Source organism: Rattus norvegicus, chromosome 12, assembly GCF_036323735.1.
Source record: "Rattus norvegicus strain BN/NHsdMcwi chromosome 12, GRCr8, whole genome shotgun sequence".
NCBI classification, from domain to species: Eukaryota; Metazoa; Chordata; class Mammalia; order Rodentia; family Muridae; genus Rattus; species Rattus norvegicus.
Window position 1 is genome coordinate 15675564 of NC_086030.1, and position 12313 is coordinate 15687876.

Below are 12313 nucleotides of genomic sequence, written 5' to 3' on the forward strand. Positions count from 1 at the left end.
GTACTCTGTGGGTACCTGCGCTTACACACATACATACCCACATCTGGACACACACACATACACATAATTAAATAAAATAAAACTAAATAAAACATTAAAATAGGGTGCATGTTGACGTTCACAGGCAATGGATTTGAAGTGTTCTTTTTTAGGGCTCACCAGGCCAAATTCTGTGAGTTCCTTTGGAAACACAAACCCATAATAAACACACGGGAGCTTTGAAAAAAACAAAGAGTTGCTCAAAAAATTCTTCCCGGGCAGCCGCTCTGGAAGCAGAACTCGGAATTTGTCAACGTCCTAGGCGTGAAGCAGCAGGGACCTGGTGGGACGGGACCACTGTTCATTATCTCGGGGGAAAACTGGCTCCCAGATTCACACCTGGGCATCCCTAGCCAACTGAGCCTCCAACAGAAGCTAAGTTTGGCTGCTGGTCCAGCCATGCAAGCTGACCTGGTTTCCATGGTTACAATCAGGCAGAGGAGGGACCAAATTGAATCCCCCCCACTCCCCACTGGGGAGCTGGTCCCAACTTCATGCCACCTGCCTGGTCTCATCTTCCAACTAACTGTCGCTCATCCTGCTTTCCCCCATCCCCCGAAGGCTTCAGTTTCCCTGTCTTTAAAATGTGACGACTGGGGAGGAGTGGGTTGAACGCTATAAATAGGCTTCCAGCTCTGATTATTATTATCATGATTATGAAATCGCTCCAATGTAAAACTATGAGGGCATGATAAACACGCAACCCTGCAATGACTATATTTGAATATTTCCTCAGAAATTCCCTTTGCAGAGGCAGGGTAGTGGCTCAGTTGGTCACGGGCTCGCCACGGAAGCATGAAGAGCTATGTTCAGAGCCCCAGCATCCCCAAGCCTGGCATCCGGCTGGAACTCTGACGCGGGGTTAAGAGGGCGAGACAGACATATATGCAATCAAAACACTTGTATTCATACAAAGAAATGATTAAAGAACGTGAACATGGCGGGGGACAAGATCCGGTGAGAGCCTGAGAGACTAACGGTAGCCTGGGGTGCAGAGCAAGCTCAGGTTCAATGTGGATAACTTATGGAGACCCCGTCTCAAAATTAAAAGTGAGCAAAGGGCCTGGGGACATAGCTGAGTGGTAAAGCACCAGCCTGGGATCTCCCCGGAGGTTGGGGGTGTGGCTCAATATTAGGAATCCCACCCCGCTTACGGGACTGAAGGTATTGTTCAGGTAGAGTACTGGTGTAGCATGTACAAAACCATAGGTTCAATCCTCAGTAATACACACATGCACGCACACGCGCGCGCGCACACACGCACACACACACACACACACGAGACTGAATATGTTCAACAACAGAACTTTTTGTCTCACAATCCTGGAATCCAGGGAAAGTGTGGCAAGGCATTGACAGTGCTGGTTTCTCCTTGGCTTACGGACAGACCACCCCATTGTCACTTGGTCCTTGCGTGGCCTTCCCTCTGGCCGCACACACTGAGTGTCCTGGTTTCCTTGCTTTCTTTTGGAATTTCTAAAACCTTATTTGATCATTTTATGTATACAGGTGTTTTACATGTATCCATCACATGTGTGTGTGGTAATCATGGGATGCAGAAGACAGTCTCCGACCCCCTGGAACTGGAGTTGTAGATGTTGGGAGCTGCCCTGTGGGTGCTGGGGATCAGGAGTGCTGAGCCCTAGAGCAGCCAAAGCTCTAAACTGAACCACCATGCAACTCTTCAGCTCCCTAGTGTCTCTTCTTAGGAGGACACCCATCAAATTGCTTATTTGTGTGTGTGTGTGTGTGTATGTGTGTGGTCTGTGTGTCTGTGTGTGTCTCTGTGTCTCTGTATGTGTCTGTGTGTATCCCTGTCTCTGTGTGTGTGTGCCTCTGTGTGTCTGTGTGTGTGTGCCTCTGTATGTGTCTGTGTGTCTGTGTCTGTGTGTATCCCTGTCTCTGTGTGTGTGTGTGCCTCTGTGTGTCTGTGTGTGTGTGCCTCTGTATGTGTCTGTGTGTCTGTGTCTGTGTGTATCCCTGTCTCTGTGTGTGTGTGCCTCTGTGTGTCTGTGTGTGTGTGCCTCTGTATGTGTCTGTGTGTCTGTGTCTGTGTGTATCCCTGTCTCTGTGTGTGTGTGCCTCTGTGTGTCTGTGTGTGTGTGCCTCTGTGTGTGTCTGTGTGTCTCTGTGTCTGTGTGTCTCTATGTGTATGTCTAGGTGTGTATGTCTATATGTCTCTGTGAGTGTGTCTGCGTGTGTGTGTGTGCCTCTGTGTCTGTGTGTATCTGTCTGTGTGTGTGTCTGTGTCTCTGTGTGGGTCTGTGTGTCTCTCTGTGTGTGTCTATGTGTGTATGTCTGTGTGTGTGTCTCTGTGAGTGTGTCTGTGGATATGTCTGTGTGTGTATGTGTGTGTATCTGTGTGGATATATGTGTGTATCTCTGTGTGTGTGCCTGTGTGTGTGTCTGTGTCTCTGTGTGTGTCTGTGTGTGTGTCTGTGCCTGTGTGTGTGTGTGTATGTGTGAGTCTCTGTATGTGTGTGTGTCTGTGTGTGTGAATGTGAGTGTGTGTGTGTATATATGAGTGCCTTGGTGCATGTGTGGAGGTCAGAGGAGAAACTGCAGGAGTTCATTTTTTCTTCACCACATGGGCTCTGAGGCGTGAATGCAGACACCAGGTGTGGTGGCAAACACCTTCGCCCACGGAGTCATCTTGTTGGCTCTTCAACCTTATTTTAACTTCATGGTCCTTTTAAAGGCCCTATCTCCAAATATAGCCACATTCTCAGGTTCTGGACAATGCAGCTCCAACACGGAGAGGGCACCATGACATCCTTTGTTTAGCAGCAGTGTTGTTTTTTTGTTTTGTTTTGGTTTGTTTTTTTCTGGAGCTGGGGACCAAACCCAGGGCCTTGCGTTTGCTCGGCAAGCGCTCTACCACTGAGCCAAATCCCCAACCCCTTAGCAGCAGTGTTAACACAATACCACAAACCAAGTAGCTTTAAAAACCAGACATGGACTAGGGATGTAGCATCCAGTTGATAGAGCATGTGCCTAGCCTGCATGGCGCCCTAAGGTCCATCATGGCTACATATAAACCAGGCATGGTGGTGTACACCTGTAATCCTAACACATTAGAGATAGAAACAGGAGGATCAGGCATCCCAGGTCACTTTTGGCTACAGAGTGAGTTGGAGGCCAGCCTAAGATACCTTAGACTTTGTATTAATTGTTTAACAGACGTGGATTGCCATTGCAATTCTGGAGCCTTACAGTCATGAGGATCTGAATTCCATCACTGGACCCCACATTGGACAAAACAAAACAGCCGGGTAAGGTACAGCATGCTTTTAATCCCAGTGCTGGGGAGGCAGAGACAGGAGGATCTAGACTATTCAATGAGTACCAGGCCATCAAGAAAGGGGGAGGAGCTGAAGAGATGACTCAGCCGTGACCAGGACTTCCTGCTCTTGCAGAAGACCTGGGTTCAGTTTCCAGCATCCATTTGGGACAGCTCCGGGGGGGACCTGATGCCCTCTGCTGGCCTCTATGAGTACCTGCACGCACATGGTGCACATATACTCAGTCCCTGCCCCTACAAAGGAAAAAACCAAACGGCAGAAGGTACCTGAAGTCATCCTCTAACTTACATACGCACGCGCGCGCGCGCACTACTTGCCTGGAAATCAGAGGTTGTACTTCACACTGGGGAGTGCATGTTGGCCTGGACTCATCCTAAAAGCCCAGCACTCTGAGCTCAATCTGTGCCCGTAGCTACAGATAAAGTGAAAGTGTTTCCAGTGACAACCCACCAACCCAGAGCACAAGGCTCCCTTCTCCCTCAACACAGTTCCTTCTCAGTTTGTGATCATGATGCCACCACAGCAAAGAATCAAAGAATAAGACAGACAGACAGACAGACAGACAGACGGACGGACGGACGGACGGACGGAGGGAGGGAGGGAGGGACAGAGAAATACGAGGGGGGGGGAGACAAAGAAAGAAAGATCCCTGCCGATCTGGTTTTGGTGTCCCTCCCGGCCTCTGTTTATCTGAAGGTGTATTTTTACCCAGTTCTAGGCAGAGACCATCGTGGGTTGAGCTTGCTTTACTTACAATTATGTCATGGACATATATACCCCTGCAGCCTCCGTAGCTGTTATTTTTAAGAGCTGGGTACCATTCCATCTGGGTGATCTGCCGTAACGTACTTTGCCAGTCTTCTACTTTGTGTGGCCTCTTCTCTTCCCTTTCCGGTTCTTCCTTCCTTTGCTTTAAAAAAATGTAAAATTTATTATTTCTCTCTCTCTCTCTCTCTCTCTCTCTCTCTCTCTCTCTCTCTGTGTGTGTGTGTGTGTGTGTGTGTGTGTGTGTGTGTGTGCGTGTGTGTGGTAGAGGACAGTTTTGTAGAAGAGGTTCTCTCCTGTATGTGGGTTCTAGAGATTGACCTCGGGTCATCAGGCTTGTGTGCCAAACACCTGCACCTGCTGAGCCATCTCACTAGGCATCTGGCCTTTCTTCACTGGGGATTCAAGGCAGGGGCTCTACCACTGAGCCACGCCCCCAGCCCCTCACTGGGGGATTCAAGGCAGGGGCTCTACCACTGAGCCACGCCCCCAGCCCCTCACTGGGGGATTCTAGGCAGGGGCTCTACCACTGAGCCACGCCCCCAGCCCCTCACTGGGGGATTCTAGGCAGGGGCTCTACCACTGAGCCACGCCCTCAGCCCCTCACTGGGGGATTCTAGGCAGGGGCTCTACCACTGAGCCACGCCCCAGCCCCTCACTGGGGGATTCTAGGCAGGTGCTCTACCACTGAGCCGCACCCCAGCCCCTCACTGGGGATTCAAGGCAGGGGCTCTACCACTGAGCCACGCCCCCAGCCCCTCACTGGGGGATTCTAGGCAGGGGCTCTGCCACTGAGCCACGCCCCCAGCCCCTCACTGGGGGATTCAAGGCAGGGGCTCTACCACTGAGCCACACCCCCAGCCCCTCACTGGGGGATTCTAGGCAGGGGCTCTACCACTGAGCCACGCCCCAGCCCCTCACTGGGGGATTCTAGGCAGGGGCTCTACCACTGAGCCACGCCCTCAGCCCCTCACTGGGGGATTCTAGGCAGGTGCTCTACCACTGAGCCGCACCCCAGCCCCTCACTGGGGATTCAAGGCAGGGGCTCTACCACTGAGCCACGCCCCCAGCCCCTCACTGGGGGATTCTAGGCAGGGGCTCTGCCACTGAGCCACGCCCCCAGCCCCTCACTGGGGGATTCAAGGCAGGGGCTCTACCACTGAGCCACGCCCCCAGCCCCTCACTGGGGGATTCTAGGCAGGGGCTCTACCACTGAGCCACGCCCCAGCCCCTCACTGGGGGATTCTAGGCAGGGGCTCTGCCACTGAGCCACGCCCCCAGCCCCTCACTGGGGGATTCTAGGCAGGGGCTCTACCACTGAGCCACGCCCCCAGCCCCTCACTGGGGGATTCTAGGCAGGGGCTCTGCCACTGAGCCACGCCCCCAGCCCCTCACTGGGGGATTCTAGGCAGGGGCTCTACCACTGAGCCACGCCCCCAGCCCCTCACTGGGGGATTCTAGGCAGGGGCTCTACCACGGAGTTGTACCCCAGCTTAATGAGGGATAGGAGAGAGGAAACACCATCAGTACATTTCTCGTGAATAAAATTCTCAACAAAATTAAACAAGTTTCAACTAAAAGTAGAAAACAAAACTGAAGAGACGGCTTAGTGGTTAGGAGTACTAGCTGCTCTTCCAGAGGACCTGGGTTCAATTCCCAGCACCCACATGGCAGCTCACAACCATCTGTAACTCCAGTTCCAGGGGATCCAACTCCTTCACACAGACATATGTGCAGGCAAAACACCAGTGCCCAGAAAATAAAAATAAATAAATTAGGAAAAAAAAAAAAAGAAAGCAGCCTCCCAAACAAACCCTTAAACCACCAATGCAACTTTTAAAAATGTATTACATTTTAATTTTTTTTTAAAATTATTTATTTATTTTATGTATATCAATAGCTGTCTGCAGACACACCAGAAGAGGGCATCAGATCCCATTACAGATGGTTATGAGCCACCATGTGGGTGCTGGGATTTGAACTCAGGACCTCTGGAAGAGCAGTCAGTGCTCTAACCACTGAGCCATCTCTCCAGCCCCCCATTTAAAAATTTTTTTTAACTAAAGATTTATTTATTTTATGTGCATCAGTGCATTGCCTGCATGAATGTCTGTGTGAGGGTACTGGACTCTCTGGAACTAGAGTTACAGACAGATGTGAGCTGCTTGTGTGGATGCTGGGAATTGGACCTGGGTCCTCCGGAAGAACAGCCAGTGCTCCTAACCGATGAGCCATCAGTCCCAATGTATTAATTACATTTTTATATGCATACGTATGTGTGTGGGGTTGCACGTGCTACAGTGCACATGTGGAGGTCAGGGGACAACTTGAGGAGCTGCTTCTCCCCTCCCATCATAGGGATTTGGGGGATGGATTCAGGTCGTGAGGCTTGGTAGCAGGTGTCTTGACCCACGAAGCTGTCTACTGGCTCTGGGATTGTCCATTCCATAGTTTTGGACTGGGCTTGCCCACAGAATGTCATGCTGCTGCTAAGAAGATGAAAGGGAATTACCGTGCATCTGGACTATTACACTTAAATTACAATACACGTTAGATAAGCTTCATTCAGGCCTGAGTGAGAGGGCACACAGTAGTGATCAGCACAGACAAATCAACAATATTTATTTACTTGAGGCAGGGTCTCATGCCGGCCTTCAACTTGTTCTGTAGGTAAGGATGATCTTAAGCAAAACAACCACAATAATAACAAACAAGGATCGCTTGCTGCATAGCCCAGGCTATCCTGGAACTCAGTAAGTAGACCAGGTTAGCTTCAAATTTTCTATCCTCCCACATCAGCCTCTGGAGTGCCGGGATTAGAGGTATAGGCCATCATATCCTGACCGATCAGTTGGCTTCCTCCCGCAAGCACAGGTGGAAGAGACCCACAGCAGCCTCCCCTCCCCCACAGTGACCATCTGTGCCTAAGAAAAGCTCTGACTGCTGGGCCGTCTCCGTCCTTGTGAGTCTGGGAGGGAGAGAAGAGTCTCAGATATAAAGGCCACAAGGAGACCCACACATATGAAGCAACACTGCGCGCGCGCGTGCGCACGCGCGCACACACACACACACACACACGCACAGGCACACGCACACGCACACACTCAGAGGCAACTCAAAATAGATTCTGTCTACAGCCAAAAACTGACTTACTGCCAGAATGAGGAAGAAACAGTGAAACAAGCCATTTTCCCAGACTCTCTGGGGAACACACAGATCCAGTGGCTAAGGGGATTTCAGAATCCATGAGGGTGTTGTTCGGTGGGATGCTAACGGATTGGTTTTTTTTTTTTTGGTTTTTGGTTTTTTTTTTTTTTTTTTGGTTCTTTTTTTCGGAGCTGGGGACCGAACCCAGGGCCTTGCGCTTCCTAGGTAAGCGCTCTACCACTGAGCTAAATCCCCAGCCCGCTAACAGATTGTTAATGTGGTGGGGAATCTGTCCCTATCTTCTTAAAAAACTCACCTCCCGGCATAAACCAAAGCAACAGAAGAATGAGACGCCGTGCATATTTAAGGAATGGGGGTGGGGTGGGGGAGTCGTAGTGGTTCCTAAGGAAGCAGTTTGTAAAAAAGGACTTGCAGGTGGAGCACGAGTGAGACTGTTCACAGGGTAAAGCCACCCGACAGACAGATAACCTGCTGCCCAGACAGACAGCCTGAGATTGATCCCTGGGACCCCTGGGGTGGCAGAGAGAGAACCTGCGTGCCCTCACGTGCGTACACTTGCGAGCACACAACACAACTAAATAAGACGTAAAAAGTTTAAAGTATGTACTGGAGATGGGGCTCAGTCGCGAAAGGGCCTGCCACGCGAGCGTGAGGACCTGAGTTCGGATCCCCAGAATTCCTGTGAGGAGCCTGCTGCGATGGTGCGTGCCAGTAACCCAGGTCAAAAGATAAGGTTCGTGGGTTCTAGTGACATACTAAGCTTCAAGCCCCTCACCAAACCTGGAGCTCACATACTGGCTGTACCGCAGCTACCGAGCTCCAGGTTCTCCCTGAGGTCACCTTCTCAGGGCTGGAGTTACAGGCATACGCTGGCACCCCCCGGCTTTTCGTATGTGGGTGCTAGGAACAGGATCTAACCCCGGGACTCTTGCTGGACAGAGAGCGCTTTATCTACGAAGCCATTCTCCCAGCCCCAAATTTCTTAGGAAATTTATCTCAAGATTATGGAGGCTTAGGAAGGTCACGTGTGCTGTCTGAAAGCTGGTAACCAGGAAGGGCCATGGTATGAATCAATCCAAATCTGGAAGGCTGACTACCTGAAGGACAGCTGGTTCAAGGAACGGGAGTTCTGATGTCCAGATGGTTGTCCTATTCTAGAGTGGGAGCAGGTTAGGGGGTGACACCAGACGTCTTCCTTTGACCAGATACATACACATACATACAAGTTCACACACACACACACACACACACACACACACACACCTATCTTATTGGTTCTTCCCTGTGAAGAACCCTGGCAGCCCACCATTCTTGTGCATGTATCCCCTTAGACGCATAAGCTGCATACTGGAGGAATTGTTTGTTTCTTACAAAGTTGACTACTGTCTTGCACACAGCAGGGACACATTAGCGCCTAGACGTGACTCTGACTCTCTGCTTCCCCTAGCGCTGGCCACTTGTCTTCTTGGCTCAATCTGCTTTCTGAGACCCGGCCTAAACTTTTCCTTTGCCTCTGAGCTCCCAAAGGTTAGATTTGCTGCTTAAATCATATTTGATCTCACTCAGCGCTTTTCCAGATCTGACCACTTGTCTTGTTTTGTTTACAAAGATCAAATGTGTTCTCTTGAGGGGCCAGGGATGGAGGTCGGGGGTCGGGGGAAGAGTGCTTGGGTAGCATTCATGGGCCCCTGGGTTTGAGTCCCAGTACTCCTTAAACCGGGCGTGGTGATGTGCATCCCTGTTGTTGTAAAAATATAAAAATAAAGAAAGTATAATTGTCTTTTACCTCACTAGGTCACCACAGTGCCCCAAGATATCTGCTAGATATCTTGGCAGAAACATATCCCAACTCCTCGGTGGCCCAGTGTCTCCTGCCGCTGCACACTTTGCTACACTCAAACCGTCACATAAAAGAACACACAACACAATAATCTTAAATCCAATTGATAAGCTATAATTGCCCGCTTAAACATACAAAGCCCGGTACCACCCATCCCTTAGGAACATTGATAACAACCTGTCAATACACAGAGCTTGCCATGGCTTTTCCCCTCTCTAGTCTCCTCCTCTTCCTTCAAACTTCTCTCCCACCCATCCTTCCTTCTCCTCCAATGACAGGCCTCCTTCTATCCTGTACCCGCCCCTCACCTGTATTTTACAAATTCAATGGGGAGGTTTTGGTGAAGTCACCTGATTCCTGAGTATGTGACTAGGTAGCTAACCTTGGGGCAGTGGAATTAGCATCAAAATACAAATTATTCCAGGGCAAACCACAACACTTCCTCAATCCTAGCACTTGACAGAAAGAGACCGGAGGTCATCTTCGGCTGCACAACAGTTTAGGACGCCTGGGCTGTTATTCCTCAAATGTCATCCACTTCGTCTTTTACAAAATTGTATTATCTGGGCAGTGATGGCACACTCCTTTAATCCCAGCACCTGGGAAGCAGAGGCAGGGGGAATCTCTGAGTTTGAGGTCACCCTGGCCTACAAAGTGAGTTCCAGAACAGTTTGGGTTATACAGAGCAATCCTATCTTAAAAACCAAAATAACAACAACAACAACTGTATTATATTTATGTGTGCATGTGTGCACATGTGTGCACGTGTAGACAATGCACACAAGGAATGGTGGCTAAGAGAAGACATCCTGTCTCTAGACTGGGGGTAGGGGTCTCCTCTCTTCCTTCTCTCATTGCCGTATACTTCAAGTGCTGAGAGCCCCCAGTGGCGGACTGGAGACCCCAGAGCAAAGAAACCCACTCGTAACCTGTCGCATTCTAACAGAATCACAGCACTGACCAACGTCTTCCAGGATGACATTGATGCTATTCCAGCCAGCTGCAGCTGTGAGGTGACCTGCTAGTCTCTCAAAATGTCCAGGGTACGAGGACATGGAGGGTACCCCCTCATGTCATTCAGTGGCCTTCTTTCTTTTGTTCTTATTTAAACTATCTGTCTGTCTGTCTATCTATCTATCTATCCATCCATCCATCCATCCATCCATCTATGCAGTTTTTTTGAGACAAGTTTTCTCTGTGTAGCCTTGGCTGTCCTAGAACTTGCTCTGTGGTCCAGGCTGGCCTTGGACTCAGAAATCCACCTGCTTCTGCCTCCTGGGTGCTGGGATTAAAGGCGTGTGACACTACTACCCAGCAACTTTCTGTGTGTGTGTGTGTGTGTGTGTGTGTGTATGCATGTACATACCTGGGTATGTCCTTGGAAGTATGAAAATCTGAGTTTAATCTCCAGGATCCATATTTTTAAAAACCAGGGACTCGTAATCTCAGCAGCAAGTAGGTGGGAACAGTTGGGTTCAGCCTAATAGAGGAACTTTTGACTGATGCAAGACTGTCTCAAAACACAAAATGGACAGTTCTCAAGGAGTGACATCTGAGATTTTTCTCCAGGCTCCAAATGAGCACGCGCATGCACACACACACACATACACACACACACACACACACACACACACGTACACATGCCTCCGTGCACATGGACACACCAAATGAATAAATGAACAAACAAATAGGACCTTTAAAAGAAGTCTCATGGCGGGGTTGGAGTGATGGCTCGGCGGATAAACCACTTGCTGAGTAAGGGAGAGGACCTGAGCTCAGATCTCTGGTACCCAGGTAAGTGCTAGGCAGATATGGAAACCTGCTGACTAGCTAGACTAGCCAGTTGCCAAGCTCTGAGTTCAAGAGAGCCTGCCTTAATATTTAGGTGAAGCGTGTGCAAGGAAGACACCTGATGTCTGTCCCCTTGGCCTTCACACATATGTACACACAAATATGCATGCATGTACATGCAACATGCATACAAGCATATATGTCATTAATAATAATAATAATAATAATAATAATAATAATAATAATAAACAGATAGACAGATCTGGTAAGATCTCATCTGGTAAAGGCAACTTGGTACCAAACCTCATAGCCTGAGTTTCTCAGGACCCATATGGCAGAAAGAGAAAGCCAACCCTTGCAAATTGTATTTTGACCTAGACGCACACAACATGTAACCAAATAAAATGTAAATAACAACAACAACAAGACACATCCCTCCTGCTGGATATGCACAGCGGGGAGAGGGGCGCATTGTCTAGCTTCCCTTTGCACGTACACCTCAGCTGGGCGTGTGAAGTCCCACTTCGCCACCTCGGGCGGGGCCCCTGCCAAGCACATCTATTTTAGACCCTGCAGCCGCGATCACACTCGGCTGGCTGGGTATGAAGAGCTGAGCATTTAGGACTTTAAAATCCCACCTAGCTCCAGCATCCAGGGCTCTTGGTGACTGAGCTGCGATGACAAGCCCCTCCCAGGAAACCAGCCAGAGGCCAGCGAGGTCAGGCTTTCAGCATGTCTGGATGGGTGAGGTGCAATGAGTTGGCACCTCCTGAGGACTCCGTCTGCATCAGCAGTGCCAGGATGGGGTGAGGTGGGGGAATGATGCCGCAGTGTCTGGGGCTGCCGTGGAGGCTTTTATGGAAGTTATTAATATCTCTACTGCTTGGGTGAAAGCCTGCCATGGGCAGGTGAGATGGCAAACCAGGTAAAGGAGCTTGCCACCAAACCTGACGACCTGAGTTCGAGCCCCACATGGTAGGAGAGAACTGACTGAGTTAAAAGGGACCCATTGCCCTGTGGCCCACATAGGTGCCAGGACACGTGTGTCCAACACACACAAATAAACATCTAAAAACGTCTAGCAGGAAATGAGCAGATAGCTGAATGGTAGAGTACTTGCCACACAAGTGTAAGGATCTGAGTTTGGTTCTCAGTGTCTATGTAAAGTAGCAGGGCGCGGGGTTGGGGATTTGGCTCAGTGGTAGAGTGCTTGCCTAGGAAGCGCAAGGTCCTGGGTTCGGTCCCCAGCCCCGAGGTGGGGGGGGGAAAAGTAGCAGGGCGCAGGGCTGGACAGATGGGTCAGTGGTTAGAACACCTGTTCTTGCAGAGAAGCCACACGGAGGGTTTTGTCTCCAGCACCCACATGGTGGTTTACAACTGCCTGTAACTCCAGGTTCAAGGGATCTAA

The 12313-nt window shown here is 50.0% G+C and overlaps 1 protein-coding gene across 4 annotated transcripts in view; it reads left to right on the plus strand.

Annotated features, from left to right (window-relative positions):
• Nucleotides 1-12313, plus strand: part of Ocm (oncomodulin) — a 60924-nt gene that overhangs the window by 26112 nt on the left and 22499 nt on the right. Inside the window, exon 2 of one of the 4 annotated variants that reach the window (XM_063271084.1) lies at nucleotides 3220-3311. The exons of 1 other annotated variant lie outside the window; for it this stretch is intronic. Coding sequence is in view for 1 of the 3 variants with exons in the window: in XM_006248852.4 (XP_006248914.1) it covers nucleotides 11660-11716 (57 nt within the window). In the remaining 2 variants the exon portion in view is untranslated. Of the gene's footprint in view, nucleotides 1-3219; nucleotides 3312-11502; nucleotides 11717-12313 lie in introns of those variants that run through there. 2 more of the 4 variants (XM_006248852.4, XM_063271085.1) reach the window with 2 other exon arrangements.